The 20,164-nt window shown below is 48.3% G+C and overlaps 1 protein-coding gene across 3 annotated transcripts in view; it reads left to right on the forward strand.

The window, feature by feature from the left end:
• SMC1B (structural maintenance of chromosomes 1B) overlaps positions 1–20,164 on the forward strand; it is a 2,760,606-nt gene that overhangs the window by 378,233 nt on the left and 2,362,209 nt on the right. For all 3 annotated transcript variants that reach the window (XM_078673832.1, XM_078673834.1, XM_078673833.1), the window contains exon 4: positions 6,052–6,255. In XM_078673832.1, the coding sequence (XP_078529958.1) occupies positions 6,052–6,255 (204 nt within the window). The remainder of the gene's footprint in view (positions 1–6,051; positions 6,256–20,164) is intronic.

Consider the following 20,164-nt stretch of genomic DNA (forward strand, 5'->3'; position numbering starts at 1 on the left):
GATGGCAAATACGACACATTTGACAACCAGTTTTAGAAATTTAGCAGATAGCAGTAGTAATAGCAGTAGCCGGTAGCAGGGGATTTTAATGGATTATATCGGCTGTTGAGATGAGATAAGAAGAGATGAATTAAAGCCGCTCTGTCTTTGGCGTCAGCCACGCGTCAGGAGTATATAGTCAAAGTCGGCAATCAACAGGGTCAATTAGGGTCAAAACAGAGTCAAAGCAATCAGAAAAACTTATGGCAGCTTCTGTTAGTTTCCTTCTTTTGGCCCCATCTTCTATATTCAAAACCATATGTTGCCTTTCTCAATAAAAAAAGTCCTAACACTTTAACTGAGTTCAAGTAACTTATATTGCAAAACTACTCGCATAATTACAACAACAAAAAATAATTATTAATCACATATGCGGAACCTAATGCATTTACCAATGCTATTCTTTTTAGCACTTCTTAGTCTGCAGTCAGGTGGTGTCCTGGCAGAGGGGGAGATGAGACCCACCTGAGATGGTGATCTTGTGAGCAAGATAAACGCGGGTGTTGATTGGGATGCCATTCTAAATGTTGCAGCTGGTTTTTTTTAACTTTAAGAGCTTTATTAAATAATTCAATGACATAGGTACAATATAAGTCAATGCATCTAGAGCAGGAAGCATTAATAGGCAACTGACTATATAATTTGGCTGAATAACTAATACTATAGAAATTTAGATAAAGGAAAAGAATGCCAAAAGAGAGGAAAAGCAGGAAGAAAAATATGTACCTTTAAACCAAACCGCATTTTAAATTTTATGGTTTTAAGGAAAGAAAAGGGGTACAAAAAAAAGAAATGAGAGAGAACTAAAAAGAAGTAAATAGAAAGAAAAGAATAACAAAAAAGAGAAAGAAAGAAAAGAGGTTGACGGTATAATAATAATGATATCTCACAATATACTAAAATATAAATCCTCAAATAAACAATGGTTTGCAATGTGGAATAATGACTGTACAAGTGTTAAAATTAGAATCCTAATGCTGGTTGAAAAACAAAGAAATTGTCTTGGTTACTTGATGCCGACGCCGATAAATGATTTGTAAATGGAGACCAGAAAGTTTCTTTACAAATAAGCTGTTGAGAGGTTTTGGCAGAAGCACGATCCGGTCTGTGATGGTAACATAGAAGATTCCACCAGGCAGAATAGGAAACCTTGGAGGCATCCTTCCAATTAGAAGTAATTACCTGAAAAGCATTCGCTATCAACAAATCCACAAATATGCCTAGTTTGCGTGATCCAAACCAAACTATAGAGTTGGTTTTAACGATGGTGCAGGCCAACATTGGAGAGGTATGGTGCAGTGGCCTGAGCGGCTGACTCCGGAGCGCAGGGCTCTCGGGGTCAATCCCCGGTGCCAGCAGCAGTTGTTCTCAGCATCATGTGATTCTGGGCAATAGCTCACTTAATCTCACCGATGGCCCCAAGTTCAAGTTCAAGTTCGGGCATTTATATAGCGCACTACTCACCCAGAGGGTCTCAAGGCGCTAGAGGGAGGGGTTCACTGTTTGTCGAATAGCCAGGTTTTCAGTTCTTTTCTGAAGGAGATGTGGTTCTGAGTAAGGCGGAGGTGGGTGGGGAGTGAATTCCAGGTCTTGGAAGCCAGGAAGGAGAAGGATCTGCCACCCATGGTGGTTTTTCGGATGCGCGGGACTGCGGCGAGGGCTTGATTGGATGATCTTAGTTGGCGGGTGGGATTGTAGAAGGACAGTCGGGTGTTGAGGCATTCGGGTCCTAGATTATAGAGGGCCTTGTGTGCGTGGGTAAGGAGGCGGAAAGTAATTCTTTTGTTGACGGGAAGCCAGTGGAGGTTTTTTAGGTGTCCGGTGATGTGCTCTTGGCGCGGGATGTCCAATATGAGTCTCGCTGACGCGTTTTGGATGCGCTGGAGCTTTTTCTGCAATTTTGTTGTAATTCCGGCGTAAAGTGTGTTGCCATAGTCCAGTCGACTCGTGACCAGTGCATGGGTGACAGTCTTTCTTGTGTCGAGGGGGATCCAGCGGAAGATCTTTTTGAGAACGCGAAGGACGTTGAAGCAGGAGGACGATACGGCGTTGACTTGTCTGGACATTGAGAGAGAGGAGTCTAGAATGAAGCCAAGGTTACGTGCATGGTCTGTGGCTGTGGGTGCTGATCCCAGGGCGGAAGGCCACCAAGAGTCGTCCCAGGCAGAGGGGGAGGATCCTAGGATGAGCACCTCCGTTTTGTCTGAGTTGAGTTTTAGGCGGCTCTGTTTCATCCATTCGGCTACTTCTTTCATACCTTCGTGAAGATTGGTTTTGGCGGTGTTGGGGTCTTTGGTGAGGGAAAGGATTAGCTGGGTGTCATCGGCGTAGGAGATGATGTTGAGGTTGTGTTGACGTGCGATGGAGGCGAGAGGACTCATGTAGACGTTGAAGAGGGTGGGACTGAGTGAGGAACCTTGAGGTACGCCGCAGATGACTTCGGTGGGCTCTGAGTAGAATGGGGGAAGTCGGACTCTCTGGGTTCTCCCGGCTAGGAACGAGATGATCCAGTCCAAGGCTTTTCCTTGTATGCCGATGTTGTTGAGGCGTTGTATGAGGGTGCTGTGACAGACAGTGTCGAAGGCGGCGGAGAGGTCGAGTAGAATGAGGGCCACTGTTTCTCCGTTGTCCAGGAGTGCTCGGATGTCGTCGGTCGCCGCAATGAGGGCGGTTTCGGTGCTGTGTTTGGCTCGAAAGCCGTTCTGTGAGGGATCCAGGGAGTTGTTGGATTCAAGGAAGGCTGCGAGTTGGCTGTTGACAGCTTTCTCGATGACTTTGGCCGGGAAAGGTAGGAGGGATATGGGTCGGTAGTTTTTCAGTTCTGAGGGGTCTGCTGTGGGTTTTTTCAGAAGGGCGCTGAGTTCGGCGTGTTTCCATATTTCTGGAAAGGTGGCAGAGTTGAAAGAGCAGTTGATGACATCGCGGAGTTGGGGAGCGATGATGGAGTCAGCTTTGTTGAAGATGTAGTGGGGACAGGGGTCAGAAGGCGAGCCAGAGTGGATTGAATTCATGAGGCGAATGGTGTCTTCAGTGGTGATTGGGTTCCAGGAGCAGAGGTAGTTAGTTGGAGGGGTGGGATCTGAAGGGGGTGGGGCGGATTGGTCACTAGGAGTATTCTTGAAGCTATTGTGGATGTCGGCAATTTTGTTGTAGAAGAAGGAGGATAGCGCATCGCAGAGGTCTTGGGAGTTAGTGATGTCATTGGATGCTGCGGGAGGGTTGGTGAATTCTTTGACAATATTGAAGAGTTCCTTGCTGTTATGAGAATTGTTGTCGAGACGGTCCTTGAATGCTGATTTCTTGGCGGATCGAATCAGTTGGTGGTGTTTGCGGGTGGCTGTCTTGAGGGAGGCCATGTTGTCTGAGGTTTGTTCTTTTCTCCAATTCTTCTCCAGGGTGCGGCAAGTCTTCTTGGATTTTTTAAGGTCATCATTGAACCAGGGAGCCTTTTTGCTGGATGATTTCAACTGGTGTTTTTTCAGGGGTGCTAGTTCGTCCGCACTGTGGGTAATCCATTGCCTGAGGTTGGTGGCCGCTTGGTCTGGGTCTATTGCTAGGGTTATAGGGTTTTGGTTGAGTGATGTGAGGAGTTGGTCGATGGTGATTTTGTTCCATTTTCTCCGGGGAATGGGTTGTGGACAGTTGTGGGTCAGTGCGGTTTTGTAGCTGAAGTGAACACAGCTGTGATCCGTCCAGTGGAGAGCTGTAGTGTGATCGAAGGAGATGTGCTTGCTGGAGGTGAAGATAGGGTCGAGTGTGTGTCCGGCTGTGTGAGTGGGGGTGTCAACAAGTTGTTTGAGTCCGAGATTGGACATGTTGTCCAGCAGGGTGGTGGAGTTGTTGTCGAGTATGTTATCAAGGTGGTAGTTGAGGTCTCCTAGAAGAATGTAGTTCTCGGAGGGGAGGGCGTGCTGGCTGACGAAGTCTGTGATGTCGTCACTGAATTGAGATCGGGTGCCTGGAGGCCTGTAAATGAGGGTGCCTCTAAGGGTTGTCCTGGGGTCGGTGTGGATCTGAAAGTGGAGATGTTCGGCGGTTGCAAGATTGTCGTCAGAGCTGGTTGTTATTTTGACGGTCCTTCTATGGACGATGGCGATGCCTCCTCCAGTTTGATTGGTGCGGTCTTTTCGAATGATCTTGTAAGTATCCGGTATGGCTATGGCGATGTCAGGGGCAGAAGATGCGTTCATCCATGTTTCAGTGAGGAAGGCGATGTCAGGTGACGCAGTGTCGATTAGGTCCCAGAGTTCTGTTGCATGTCTGTGGACCGAGCGGGTGTTCAGTAGGATGCACTTCAGGTGGTTGGGTTCGGAGCTGTGTGTGGAGGACGTGTGTTTGGTGAGGGTTCTGAAGCAGTTGAACTTGCAGGAGAGGCAGGAGAATGGGCCGTGGATACGTCCTGGGGTAGCTTCGCAGCATAGTGGGGTGCGTCCGGGGTTGTGGGCGAGGAGAGTGGCGGCATCGTATGTGACTCTGGAGGGTTGGAACAGGGGGTCTGGCGCTGGGCGCAGTCCAGGCGCGGACGGGCGCAGACGGGCTTACCTTTGGCGCACCTTTGGCGCACCTTCGGCGCGCATGGGGCGCGACCGCTGCGCGTGACCGCTGCACGCGGGAGCATCGGTCATATAGGGATAGTGGGAGGGGCGGAGCGAGGGAGGGGCAGCTGGGAGGCGGGAGGCGGGCTGGATGATCTTGTGCAGGCACAACAAACAAAATGGTGGGGGAATCGAAACTGAGCCTGGGCGAGGTTGGGGCACAGGGAGGAGGGACGCTGAGGGCAGTGGCACCGGCACAAAGAGCAAATAAGTATTCAATCAGCAAGCAAACACCAATACAATCTGAACGCTAGCAGCAAATGCAGAGTCAAATGATAACAGACATGAAGTGCACGATAACAAAATGTAATTCCAAAGTGCACGTTTTCAAGGCGGCAGCAGTGGCAGGCAAAGCAAAACAATGCGGCAAAGCAGGCAGGCGTATAGCGCTACGATACCAATATCCAGCTAAGCAAAGCGCAATGGCAGTCGGCCAGGGGCAATGGGAGCGACCGCTTCCTACGGAGTAAGAGAGGTCACCAGTGTGCTGAAACCCTTAAGGGTGGTTATATATTCGTGCTTTACAAATAGGAATTATTAAAGGAGTTCCATCAGGATGGGGATGATATTGCTTCAAGCCCTAGGTGAGAGGTGGCCATATTTTAGTTTTCCCTTCATGCTTTATCATCTTTTAATTTTTATTTTACTCGCACTTTGTGTTTTCAAACTATGTTTTAAGGTTATAGAAAGTGAAATCCAGTAGTACCTTTTCTTTGTGCTAGTAAGAGGCCAACTCGACAAACCTATTCTGACACACAGTTATCCAATCTTTTTTTGACTAACCTCCCCGTTGCAATAGCTGCCGCCAGGTGGATGAAACCAACATAGTGAATGTCCTTCTAGGGAAAAAATCATTTTGTCTAGGTTGGCCTCACCCTTTCCTTTCTAGCTCTGGTCCTTTTATTTCCTTAACTGGGCAGTATGACAATTCCCTGAAATTAAAATTTCATTAGGCCTTTTTCTTAATTTTGTCGTTTCACCATAAAGAAGGAATACCTTTGCAAATATAGGCAATGGTTATTTATTTCATTAAAATGTTTATTGCAAGCTTATGGCCACCACATTAAGGCAGCAGAAATTTCGTTTTATATTTGTGACAAATGCTTGCAATTTAAACTACTAAATGAAAATACCCATGGCACTAGCTGCCAAAGATCACACCTTTTGGTTTTGACTGTGGTTTTTCTATTGTGAAATGGAATTCCGAGTGGTTTTCAGCCTATATTGTATGCTAGAAAACTTAAATTCTAATTGTCTTCAAAAACACACATTGCCTCCTATTATCTCTGAATGCTTTGTTTTCCTGAAAATAGAAATAGGCAACTTCCCCACCTTTTTAATCAGAAAGTCTATTAAATAAAAAATAACGTAGTTTCCATAATTTCTTTTTAACATGTACATTCGGTTACTCTTGTAGGGAGAAGTGGAATCAATTGCAATGACAAAACCCAAAGAAAGAACACGCCTTTTTGAGCAGATTAGCAATTCTTGGGAGCTTGCGGAAGATTATGAGAAAAAGAAAAAGTTGATGCAACAAGCGGAGGAAGATGCACAGTTTAGTTACAAGAAGAAGAAAAATGCAGCTGCTGAACGTAAACATGCAAAACAAGAAAAAGAAGAGGTGAGGTGCAACACACTGTTGTTTCATACTTTTTATGATCTTTGGTTGCTCTGAAGGTAGCCAACACTTACTCCAAATCTGAAAGTGTTGTAATGTCCGATATATGCAATGTTCTTAGGGTCAGATGCACTAAGCAGTTTAACTGGGCAAAGATCTGTAGTATTGCGTTTGTGCCCTTTGAAGTGCAGTTTCTTATGTACTAGTTTTTCTGATTCCTAAAATGGGATTGGGAATGGATATTGATTCAGTATCTGGAAGGGTCTTGTAGTAATCATGCTTTCCAAATATCGAATCAGTATCTAATGTATCCATGTTATGCGAACAAAATCCTGTGTTAAAGCATTTATATTTTACTGACACCTCGAAGGAGGTAGTAATGCTTTTGAAAAAACAAAAGGGTCTCGTTGGACCCCTTATCCCTTTATGACTGTAAAAATAGAAAGTTGGTTGAAGAGTAGGCAGTGGTCCACTTGCACAGTGCCAACTTTTCTTAAATAAACGAAAATGGAAAGTAAACCTTCGTTTTATATGCTGTCCAATTTTCTTTAACCGCATCGCTGCGGCGGCTATTCCGCCGCAGCACTAAGGGGGCGGGGTGGCCGCATGCTGGTGACGGAACTGCTCCGTCATCAGCCGCGGTTGGGCTGTGCTGATGACGGAGCGGTTCCGTCATGGCCCCGCCCGCTCAATAGAACACCCAGCGCAGGCGCGGAATCCGCGGCGGCCGGGCCATGACGGAACCGCTCCGTCATCAGCATGGAAAGGGTTAATGAAAATAAGCTGCATTAAAAAAAGTTTATGGCCAACCGCCAGTGGGAATATATTGCCGCAGAGTAATCGTGCTCCGATGCGCCGCTCCCGCAGACATCCGTAATACATATCTGCCCTGGCCGAAAATTGTCCATGAGGGGATGCAGACACCCCCCGGGGGGCGAACTATCAGTTAATGGAGCTTGAGAGATCTTCGTGAGGGTTGTACGTCACTAGGCCAAACGCCGGCCCTCAGTGCTGTGGCCGAGCTGTAGGGAAGTGACCCGACCCGGCGAAGAGACAATACGTGAGGCCGCGGCTGCGGCCTTGACTACGTCCGCTCTGCGAAAACGAGTGAGAGGAGCCATAGAGATCTCCAGTTTGCCGTGCGGGGGACCCATCATGTGTGTCCATTAGAGGTGAGAGCGGCGGGGGGAGAATGGGACCAGAGCGTAGATCGGATCGGCTCCTGGCCCTCCGTCTGCAGGGGCCGGGTTGTCGGAGCTTGTTTCGCCGGGGCCATCCCTCCCTCCCCCACCTGAAGAGATTGGCAGTACTTGGTGGACCCGCTGGGAGCCATATAGCCACCAGGACATCTGTACAATCCCAGAACACCTGTGGAACAATTGGAGTGCCGCCTGTATTATCAAGTGAACTTCCAGGGGGTTAGCCTCCTGCCTCGAGGGACGAAGGCCTAGAAGGGGTGACTGGGGGCCCAGAGTGTGGGGACCCCCCTTGACGAGGCCACCTGAGAATAACTGGACCCTCCGTGCAGACTGGCGTGTTAGCAAGCGGGCCGAAGTGCATGTCCCACAGAGTGTCATGGCCCAAGCAACTGCTCCAGACTATCCCTGTTTCACATTGCCTAGCAGTTGTTGCCACCTCTCTTAGTGGGGGCACATCCTATCCTGACCTCCTACCTGGACCTGTGGCCCCCCGCACCTGCCAGACACCTACGATCATCACATCTCCCTTGGGCAGCGCTGACAGTGACATAAGATCACCGGTTGGGGCTGCACCCGCCAAACCCAACAGGCCGGTTGGAGGTCTTCACCACAGGCGGCGGTGAGTAGCGGGAGCAGCTGGTTTTCCCCTTGAGCCTTCTGTGGGAGACGTCATGGCGGCGGGTCGCTGTAGCCGAACAGTGACTAGTCCAAACTGGACAAGTTTGCATGGCAAAAACAACTGAGTGATGACCACGGGGCTACAGGGGCCCACAACGACAAGACAGAGCCCATGAGCAAAGACATTCTGGCAGCAATTACTGCAATACGCACCTCCCTAGAAACTCGGATCGATACAGTGGCCACTTAGGTGACGCTGATATGGGAAGATATGCGACGGATGGCGGAGCGGGTGAGCAAGGTTGAAGCTACAACTGCGGACCTTAAGACTGACACTACCCTCCCTAAAAAAGCAGGTTTTGGAACTGCGCTGCTCACATAACGCCATGGCCCTCCAGCTTGATGAATACGAAGGTAGGATGAGGCGTAGCAACGTCTGAATTCTTGGTGTGCCGGAGCGGGTGGAGGGGCAAACAGCGGACCTCTTAGTAGACTAACTCATCCTGAAGCAACTTCAACCAAGGGGTCTATCCAACTGCTTCTCCAGTGAGCGGGCCCATCGAGTGCCCGGTGGAAGGCCGAAGCCCGGGGCTTCCCCGACCACTATTGGCTCGAGTATTTAACTTCCGAGGCCGGGATGTGATCCTTCAGACTGCCCGAGCTGCCCCCCCTGTGACAATCGACAACAGCCGGATCACATTCTTTCCAGATTTTACTTTGAGGGTCCAGAAGCAAAGGCGTAATTTCCTGGAGGTGAAGCGGGCCCTTGAGGGATCAAGTATGCCATGATGTTTCCAGCTAAACTCCGGGTGGAATTCGAGGGTAAACTGTGGTTCTACACAAGGCCGAAGGACGCTTGCTACTGGTCGGGGGGCTGACCAACCATTGGTAAGAAACAACTTAAGTCTCCACTGGCGCCAACCGGACAGGGCGATTGGCGGCTACAGCGATGCTCCCCTCCACACTCTGGTTCAGACTCTCAGGGTCCAGAGGGGTGAAGAATTATCCTGTTTTTGTGATGATTGGTTGATTGAAGATTCACTTGTTCCCCCTACCTAAAAGAACACTATTATGGCTTTGATGGTATTGAGTTACTTGCTAGGGCCTCTGTGGAGTCCCCGAATGTTACACGACCTAATCTTCATTAGTATGGTTACTATATGTTTTGATTTATATGAAGTGATCCGTATCCCTAGAACGATATAATGCATGCTATGTCCTAAAATGATCTGGAGGCTGGGGCGGATCTTGGGTGTTGAATTGCAGGGTATGATGCGAGTAGGGTTGCTCACGTTCCCGAGTTTGATGAGGGGGGCAACAGGCACTCTGCAAGTTGGGGGAATGCGGACGGTTTCAGGCTTGCTAGGCAGGGAGGGGGGAGGTTCCAGGTTGGGTGGGGAGGGGGGGTTGTTTTTCATGCTTATTTTGTTTTTTGCATTGGTTCATTATATCTATTGGCATACAGACAACAAGCGAGTCCCATCAGTTAGAAATATAGGCATGCAAAGTAGATGCGACCCTCTAGGTATTGTAGTCCTGGCCTGCTCCTGGTGGGGGGTTCTCAGCTATCCTTCTGGGATGGGGTCCTCCGACAGCAGCATTTGTTCACCACAAGCGTTTGATAGCACCTGACGCAAGAATTAAAATCGCCACTTGGAATGTGAACGTCCTAGGTGACAAAATCAAACTGGGAATTGTTCTAAGATATGTTATCTTTGTAGAATCCTCCAAGTTGGAGGATTCTACAAAGAAAGCAACGGATTTTGTTTGCTGTATTCTTTGACGAAAAAGTGAAATCACTTGTGGATCAGGTCGCTCATCCTACCCCTCCAGGGGAGCGCAAATCACTAGCCATTTGGCAGATCTTCGACCCCCATCTCTGAAGATGTCCTCCTCAAGTGCATCCTCGAAACAAAGCCCTCCAACCATTCTCTTGACCCCATCCCTTGTGCCATTGCCATTGACTTCTATACCCATTCTCTTCCCTATTGGACAACTCTGGTCAACCTCTCCCTCTGTCAAGGCTCCCTACCTGTTCCCTTCAAAGCTGGGCAGGTCACCCCTCTGCTTTAAAAACCCACTGCTGATGCGAATTACCTCAACAAATTCCGCCCCATCACTAACCTACCCTTTCTTACGAAGATCACAGAAAGATGTGTTGCGAAACAACTCTCTCGTCATATCAAGGACAATGTTCTTCTTGACAATTTTCAGTCCGGCTTCATCCAAAACTGCAGCACTGAAACTGCCCTGCTGCAAGTGGTTGATGACGCGCTGCGGATACTCGATTCGGGGGGGTCTTTTCTTCTAATTCTCCTTGACCTTTCTGCAGCCTTTTGACACTGTCAATCACAACACCCTCCTCAACACTTTTCAACCGAGAATGTGCATGGAGGGCACTGTGCCTAAATGGTTTGCTTCCTTCCTCTCTGATAGATCCCAAATGATCAAAATAGCGGACAGTCTTTCATCTCCTTTGGCGGTAGGTCAAGGTGTTCCTCAAGGCTCTATACTTGCACCCACATTGTTCAATCTCTATTTGGAACCACTGGGAAATCTCCTAAGTAAATCCGGGGTCTACTATCATCTCTACGCAGACGACACCCAAATCTACCTCACGGTTGCCTCCACTCACGATATCTCCGTCCTAAGCTCTACTCTGGACTCCATTCAAAACTGAATGTCAACACATCAACTGATTCTGAATCCCTCCAAAACTAAATTCCTCCTCCTCTCCCCCTCACTTTCTCCTCCCCCAGTTCAATCATGGATGGACCAGATGAATCTACTGAACAATCAACCCATCATTGTCGACAGCGCAAAATCCCTTGGTGTCATACTCGACACAAAACTCAATCTACTCTCCCACATTAATTCAATTGCATAGTCTGCTAGATACCAACTGCGTCTTCTTTGGGGGATTTGTCGCTTCTTCACGGAGCATGACCATAAAACCCTGGTACAATCGCTGGTTCTCTCCAGACTAGACTACTGCAATTCTCTTCTTACTGGCCTCCCCAAATCCCACCTGTCCCCCCCCTTAAATATGTTCTCCATTCAGCAGCTCGTTTCATTTATGGGGCCAAAACAAGCGACCACATCACACCCATGTTATCCACCCTCCGCTGGGTTTCCATCGAGGCAAGATCTCTCTACAAGACTGCCTGCATTACCCACAAAGCCTTGCACTCCTCCTCTCCTCGCTACCTGGCGAATAAACTGAAACTCTCTGGCGGCTCTAGACCATCACGAAATGCGGAAAATTACTGCTTGAAACTCCCACTTTCAAGAAGGAAAGATCGATGGCTCAATCCTTTTCAGGCAACGCGGTGAGAATCTGGAACTCACTCCTGCCTCAGCTCCGGACCACCTCCTCCTTCCAGGCCTTCAAAACTGACCTCAAAGTTCTCCTCCTTCAAAGACACTTCCAAATTTAATTCATGCCCTCTCTATTATCTGAAGGAAGACCTCTTAATATAGAAAATTCTATTCTCCATGACTATGGAAGTGCCTTCCCAGTGTGTTCTTGTGGTTTGAGAGTCTGCCATTTATTGCAGTATGACCCTTTTACCTGTTTGGTACTGTTTTGTAACATGCACACGTCACTTTTATCTTGTAACACATTGTTTGCTATCTCTTACATTTTGTTTGCTTTCGATACTTGCACAAGTGCCACCATTGCCTCCGTAACGTTTGTTCTCTTCCAGGGGATACTCATTAATAGTCATAAGCACTGAATTACCTCCGCCCATGAGCGGGAACCCGGAACACATAACAATATACATATATATGTGTAAATATATCAAAAAGTACATAGTACTAAACTAATTATACACATATACATGTATAATAACCATAATATGCAGCCTAACATATATACATAGGCTAATAAAGCCAACATTACACACGTTCTGAAGCATGAAAATATGCTGTATATAAATGCAATAAACAGGCATGAGCCCAAAATGCATTTCATAACCATGAAAAAACATTTCTTTTCATCAAAGAACCTGTTGTAAACAGTTATTAGCCTAAAAGGCTGCATATGAAAAAGTGTCTGTGTACAGAAAATCAGACTGGCACCCTGCCTTTAAGGCCCCAGAGAATCTGCACTCTTTGCCTTTAAGGCCTCTAGGAGAACTCTGTTCTCATCATGCACCACAGGTGACAGTTAGGTCAGTTCTTTTTTCCGGCTTGTTCTGTGAGGAACCTGGAACTTGAGCTCTGCTCATTTGTAGTATTTTCCTGTCAGAAGTTGGTTTTTTCTTACCTTTTTTTGGCAAAAGATTATTTGGTGGTGTTTAATATCTTGTTCTGACTAACTGTTGGTGATTTTTTAGTCAGAATGCCACTTTTATTTTACAAATGTCCTTCCTGTGGGAAGAAGATGTCAAAAACGGATCCACACTCTGTTTGTGTGGTGTGTCTTCCAGCTTCTCATAAGGTGGAAGATTGTTATCACTGCCTCAACCTTTCTAGTAGAACTTTAGGAGAAAGGGAGAAAATGAGGTTGCTGGGCCTTCTGGAGAGAGAAAACCGTGGTGAGAAGAGTTCCAAGGGCTTATTATCATCTGCTAAGCCATCTTCTTATCCTAAACGTCGAATATCAGCGTCTCCAGAAGGTAGAACTAAGAAAAATCGACTCCAGGGAGCGTCGCCGTCAAAAAAGGTGCGTTCGACGTCGAGATCCAGATCGCCGTCAGCATTGTCGGCGTCGAAGAGGGCTCCGTCGACTTCGAGAACTTCGCCGGTGAGGCATGGTTCAGCGTCTCGACAGTCGCCGTCGAAATCCTTCTCGACGTCGAGACATCTGGTGTCGATTGCTGTAAGGACGACGTCGGGGGCGCCACGTTCGACGTCGAAGACTCGTGAGAAATCGACGTCGAGGGAAGAGAGGCGTCCGACGTCGAAGGATGGTGTGTCGACGTCGAAGAAAGTGTCGACGTCGAAGGATAGACTGAGGTCGAGAGAGAGACTTACGACGTCGTCGAAGAAGAGGTCGACGTCGAGAGAAAGGACGGCGTCGAAGGATTCGACGTTGAGACCTAAAAAGAGAAGATCAAGGTCTCCATCGCGACATAAGTCGATGTCAAAGCTTGCTTCGGGCTCGAAGCATGGAGTGTCTAGGTCTCCCCCACCTGAACACAGGTCGGCGTCGAGACTATCAAGACCGGCCTCTCGGACCTCGATTAGGTCTTTGTCGAGGTCAGATAACAGTCCAGAACATATGTCTTCTCAGCGAGACCAGCAAGACGACAGGTCCGCGGTGGGGCAAGAGATAGTGCACCAGGACTCTTCTGTGGTGGCTCATTCGGGCTCAACCTCAGGGCAGGTGTCGGATGACAGACAATTGGTGCCCAGACAACGGACTCCATCTGGCTCATTGGTTTCTGAGCACAGTGTAGTTTCCAGAGCCTCCAAGTCTTCAACAGGACTGAATATTGTGCAGGTGTCACCTGAGGCTTCACCTGAGCGTGTAGGGTGGCCTATTAACTTGTCACCGAGGTGGCTGGAAAGCCTGAGACATTGGAAGATGCGTCCAGATGCAGGACTGATGGGGATGAGGGCTCCGGTCCCTCAGACGGAGCTGCATAGAAGATCACGCTCGAGGTCCTTAGTGAGAGAGAAATCACGTTAAAGGGAACGAAGGAGGCAGCGATCGGCAACTCCTCAGAGGCGGAGTAGAACTCTTTCACTATCTTCTACGTCATCTAAGTCTTCTTTCAGATCTCTTATCTAAGATCTTCATATAGAGACTATTCTCCCACTATTTCATCTACTCCTCCGTCCAGAGTGTCTCCAGTGGATGATTTGGGCACATTTAATGATGTGTTGTGTCGTGGGGCGAATAAGTTCAAGATCAAGATGGCAGTTCCCCAAATAGCAACGTCAGTCATCTTTGAAACCCTGCATCACAAGACGACTGGTAGGCCTCTTCTGCCGTTAGTGCCCGGGTTGATAGAACCAGCAATGAGAACATTCTTAACTCCGGCCACGGTGGGTTCAGGTCCTTCTAGGATTGCAAAGAAGTACAGGGCTCCAGCAGAAGATCCTTTATTTTTGCGTTCTGACCCTCCTCCAGATTCACTTATTGTGGCGGCAGTCAGAAAAGCACATTCTGCAGCATCTACCTCTTCTGCTCCACCTGAAAAGGATAGTAAGAGTATGGATTCCTTGGGGAGAAGAATGTGCAACACCTCAGGTTCGGTCATGAGAGTGGCCAGTGCATCAGCCTTATATGATCGTCTGCTCTGGGACTCAGTGGCTCGTTTTGCAGATAAACTCCCTAAGGAGGATCAGAAAGACTTCCTGGAAATAGTGGAAGAAGGAGGATTGGTGGCTAACCAGAGTATTAGTGCTTACAACAAGGGGTGGTGAGGGACAGAGTCTCTGAATTAAGCAGAATACTCTCACCCAGTCAAGAGATCAGGGCTAGATCCAACACCGTTTTTTAGCTCACTGCACCATCCCAGTTTCAGAACCTGGCTGTATGCAAATTAGTCTGTTCCTGTCCCAGTGCATGATGGGAACAGGACAAACCAAACTACAAAAGCCAATTCTTACACTGGGAAGGAAACAAGCTTCCGGGGACCGGTTTCTGGCATTACAGCCGTCTTCGGCCCGGCTTGCTTGAATCCTGATGGTGCAATGAGCAAGGGACTCATGTCTGAGTATACCCTTCCACGCTTAGGATGGACAAAAATATTTACAACAAGGGGTGGTGAGGGACAGAGTCTCTGAATTAAGCAGAATACTCTCACCCAGTCAAGAGATCAGGGCTAGATCCAACACCGTTTTTTTAGCTCACTGCACCATCCCAGTTTCAGAACCTGGCTGTATGCAAATTAGTCTGTTCCTGTCCCAGTGCATGATGGGAACAGGACAAACCAAACTACAAAAGCCAATTCTTACACTGGGAAGGAAACAAGCTTCCGGGGACCGGTTTCTGGCATTACAGCCGTCTTCGGCCCGGCTTGCTTGAATCCTGATGGTGCAATGAGCAAGGGACTCATGTCTGAGTATACCCTTCCACGCTTAGGGTGGACAAAAATATTTACAACAAGGGGTGGTGAGGGACAGAGTCTCTGAATTAAGCAGAATACTCTCACCCAGTCAAGAGATCAGGGCTAGATCCAACACCGTTTTTTAGCTCACTGCACCATCCCAGTTTCAGAACCTGGCTGTATGCAAATTAGTCTGTTCCTGTCCCAGTGCATGATGGGAACAGGACAAACCAAACTACAAAAGCCAATTCTTACACTGGGAAGGAAACAAGCTTCCGGGGACCGGTTTCTGGCATTACAGCCGTCTTCGGCCCGGCTTGCTTGAATCCTGATGGTGCAATGAGCAAGGGACTCATGTCTGAGTATACCCTTCCACGCTTAGGGTGGACAAAAATATTTACAACAAGGGGTGGTGAGGGACAGAGTCTCTGAATTAAGCAGAATACTCTCACCCAGTCAAGAGATCAGGGCTAGATCCAACACCGTTTTTTAGCTCACTGCACCATCCCAGTTTCAGAACCTGGCTGTATGCAAATTAGTCTGTTCCTGTCCCAGTGCATGATGGGAACAGGACAAACCAAACTACAAAAGCCAATTCTTACACTGGGAAGGAAACAAGCTTCCGGGGACCGGTTTCTGGCATTACAGCCGTCTTCGGCCCGGCTTGCTTGAATCCTGATGGTGCAATGAGCAAGGGACTCATGTCTGAGTATACCCTTCCACGCTTAGGGTGGACAAAAATATTTACAACAAGGGGTGGTGAGGGACAGAGTCTCTGAATTAAGCAGAATACTCTCACCCAGTCAAGAGATCAGGGCTAGATCCAACACCGTTTTTTAGCTCACTGCACCATCCCAGTTTCAGAACCTGGCTGTATGCAAATTAGTCTGTTCCTGTCCCAGTGCATGATGGGAACAGGACAAACCAAACTACAAAAGCCAATTCTTACACTGGGAAGGAAACAAGCTTCCGGGGACCGGTTTCTGGCATTACAGCCGTCTTCGGCCCGGCTTGCTTGAATCCTGATGGTGCAATGAGCAAGGGACTCATGTCTGAGTATACCCTTCCACGCTTAGGGTGGACAAAAATATTTACAACAAGGGGTGGTGAGGGACAGAGTCTCTGAATTAAGCAGAATACTCTCACCCAGTCAAGAGATCAGGGCTAGATCCAACACCGTTTTTTAGCTCACTGCACCATCCCAGTTTCAGAACCTGGCTGTATGCAAATTAGTCTGTTCCTGTCCCAGTGCATGATGGGAACAGGACAAACCAAACTACAAAAGCCAATTCTTACACTGGGAAGGAAACAAGCTTCCGGGGACCGGTTTCTGGCATTACAGCCGTCTTCGGCCCGGCTTGCTTGAATCCTGATGGTGCAATGAGCAAGGGACTCATGTCTGAGTATACCCTTCCACGCTTAGGGTGGACAAAAATATTTACAACAAGGGGTGGTGAGGGACAGAGTCTCTGAATTAAGCAGAATACTCTCACCCAGTCAAGAGATCAGGGCTAGATCCAACACCGTTTTTTAGCTCACTGCACCATCCCAGTTTCAGAACCTGGCTGTATGCAAATTAGTCTGTTCCTGTCCCAGTGCATGATGGGAACAGGACAGACCAAACTACAAAAGCCAATTCTTACACTGGGAAGGAAACAAGCTTCCGGGGACCGGTTTCTGGCATTACAGCCGTCTTCGGCCCGGCTTGCTTGAATCCTGATGGTGCAATGAGCAAGGGACTCATGTCTGAGTATACCCTTCCACGCTTAGGGTGGACAAAAATATTTACAACAAGGGGTGGTGAGGGACAGAGTCTCTGAATTAAGCAGAATACTCTCACCCAGTCAAGAGATCAGGGCTAGATCCAACACCGTTTTTTAGCTCACTGCACCATCCCAGTTTCAGAACCTGGCTGTATGCAAATTAGTCTGTTCCTGTCCCAGTGCATGATGGGAACAGGACAAACCAAACTACAAAAGCCAATTCTTACACTGGGAAGGAAACAAGCTTCCGGGGACCGGTTTCTGGCATTACAGCCGTCTTCGGCCCGGCTTGCTTGAATCCTGATGGTGCAATGAGCAAGGGACTCATGTCTGAGTATACCCTTCCACGCTTAGAGTGGACAAAAATATTTACAACAAGGGGTGGTGAGGGACAGAGTCTCTGAATTAAGCAGAATACTCTCACCCAGTCAAGAGATCAGGGCTAGATCCAACACCGTTTTTTAGCTCACTGCACCATCCCAGTTTCAGAACCTGGCTGTATGCAAATTAGTCTGTTCCTGTCCCAGTGCATGATGGGAACAGGACAAACCAAACTACAAAAGCCAATTCTTACACTGGGAAGGAAACAAGCTTCCGGGGACCGGTTTCTGGCATTACAGCCGTCTTCAGCCCGGCTTGCTTGAATCCTGATGGTGCAATGAGCAAGGGACTCATGTCTGAGTATACCCTTCCACGCTTAGGGTGGACAAAAATATTTACAACAAGGGGTGGTGAGGGACAGAGTCTCTGAATTAAGCAGAATACTCTCACCCAGTCAAGAGATCAGGGCTAGATCCAACACCGTTTTTTAGCTCACTGCACCATCCCAGTTTCAGAACCTGGCTGTATGCAAATTAGTCTGTTCCTGTCCCAGTGCATGATGGGAACAGGACAAACCAAACTACAAAAGCCAATTCTTACACTGGGAAGGAAACAAGCTTCCGGGGACCGGTTTCTGGCATTACAGCCGTCTTCGGCCCAGGGACAGACTAATTTGCATACAGCCAGGTTCTGAAACTGGGATGGTGCAATGAGCTAAAAAACGGTGTTGGATCTAGCCCTGATCTCTTGACTGGGTGAGAGTACTCTGCTTAATTCAGAGACTCTGTCCATCACCACCCCTTGTTGTAAATTATTTTGTCCACCCTAAGCGTGGAAGGGTATACTCAGATGTGAGTCCCTTGCTCATTGCACCATCAGGATTCAAGCAAGCCGGGCCGAAGACGCCTGAAATGGCAGAAACCGGTCCCCGGAAGCTTGTTTCCTTCCCAGTGTAAGAATTGGCTTTTGTAGTCTGGTCTGCCCTGTTCCCATGATGCACTGGGCCAGGGACAGACTAATTTGCATACAGCCAGGTTCTGAAACTGGGATGGTGCAATGAGCTAAAAAACGGTGTTGGATCTAGCCCTGATCTCTTGACTGGGTGAGAGTACTCTGCTTAATTCAGAGACTCTGTCCATCACCACCCCTTGTTGTAAATTATTTTGTCCACCCTAAGCGTGGAAGGGTATACTCAGATGTGAGTCCCTTGCTCATTGCACCATCAGGATTCAAGCAAGCTGGGCCGAAGACGCCTGAAATGGCAGAAACCGGTCCCCGGAAGCTTGTTTCCTTCCCAGTGTAAGAATTGGCTTTTGTAGTCTGGTCTGCCCTGTTCCCATGATGCACTGGGCCAGGGACAGACTAATTTGCATACAGCCAGGTTCTGAAACTGGGATGGTGCAATGAGCTAAAAAACGGTGTTGGATCTAGCCCTGATCTCTTGACTGGGTGAGAGTACTCTGCTTAATTCAGAGACTCTGTCCATCACCACCCCTTGTTGTAAATTATTTTGTCCACCCTAAGCGTGGAAGGGTATACTCAGATGTGAGTCCCTTGCTCATTGCACCATCAGGATTCAAGCAAGCCGGGCCGAAGACGCCTGAAATGGCAGAAACCGGTCCCCGGAAGCTTGTTTCCTTCCCAGTGTAAGAATTGGCTTTTGTAGTCTGGTCTGCCCTGTTCCCATGATGCACTGGGCCAGGGACAGACTAATTTGCATACAGCCAGGTTCTGAAACTGGGATGGTGCAATGAGCTAAAAAACGGTGTTGGATCTAGCCCTGATCTCTTGACTGGGGGAGAGTACTCTGCTTAATTCAGAGACTCTGTCCATCACCACCCCTTGTTGTAAATTATTTTGTCCACCCTAAGCGTGGAAGGGGTATACTCAGATGTGAGTCCCTTGCTCATTGCACCATCAGGATTCAAGCAAGCCGGGCCGAAGACGCCTGAAATGGCAGAAACCAGTCCCCGGAAGCTTGTTTCCTTCCCAGTGTAAGAATTGGCTTTTGTAGTCTGGTCTGCCCTGTTCCCATGATGCACTGGGCCAGGGACAGACTAATTTGCATACAGCCAGGTTCTGAAACTGGGATGGTGCAATGAGCTAAAAAACGGTGTTGGATCTAGCCCTGATCTCTTGACTGGGTGAGAGTACTCTGCTTAATTCAGAGACTCTGTCCATCACCACCCCTTGTTGTAAATTATTTTGTCCACCCTAAGCGTGGAAGGGTATACTCAGATGTGAGTCCCTTGCTCATTGCACCATGAGGATTCAAGCAAGCCGGGCCGAAGACGCCTGAAATGGCAGAAACCGGTCCCCGGAAGCTTGTTTCCTTCCCAGTGTAAGAATTGGCTTTTGTAGTCTGGTCTGCCCTGTTCCCATGATGCACTGGGCCAGGGACAGACTAATTTGCATACAGCCAGGTTCTGAAACTGGGATGGTGCAATGAGCTAAAAAACGGTGTTGGATCTAGCCCTGATCTCTTGACTGGGTGAGAGTACTCTGCTTAATTCAGAGACTCTGTCCATCACCACCCCTTGTTGTAAATTATTTTGTCCACCCTAAGCGTGGAAGGGTATACTCAGATGTGAGTCCCTTGCTCATTGCACCATCAGGATTCAAGCAAGCCGGGCCGAAGACGCCTGAAATGGCAGAAACCGGTCCCCGGAAGCTTGTTTCCTTCCCAGTGTAAGAATTGGCTTTTGTAGTCTGGTCTGCCCTGTTCCCATGATGCACTGGGCCAGGGACAGACTAATTTGCATACAGCCAGGTTCTGAAACTGGGATGGTGCAATGAGCTAAAAAACGGTGTTGGATCTAGCCCTGATCTCTTGACTGGGTGAGAGTACTCTGCTTAATTCAGAGACTCTGTCCATCACCACCCCTTGTTGTAAATTATTTTGTCCACCCTAAGCGTGGAAGGGTATACTCAGATGTGAGTCCCTTGCTCATTGCACCATCAGGATTCAAGCAAGCCGGGCCGAAGACGCCTGAAATGGCAGAAACCG

Source organism: Lissotriton helveticus, chromosome 1_1 (genome assembly GCF_964261635.1).
Source record: "Lissotriton helveticus chromosome 1_1, aLisHel1.1, whole genome shotgun sequence".
In the NCBI taxonomy this organism is placed as follows: domain Eukaryota; kingdom Metazoa; phylum Chordata; class Amphibia; order Caudata; family Salamandridae; genus Lissotriton; species Lissotriton helveticus.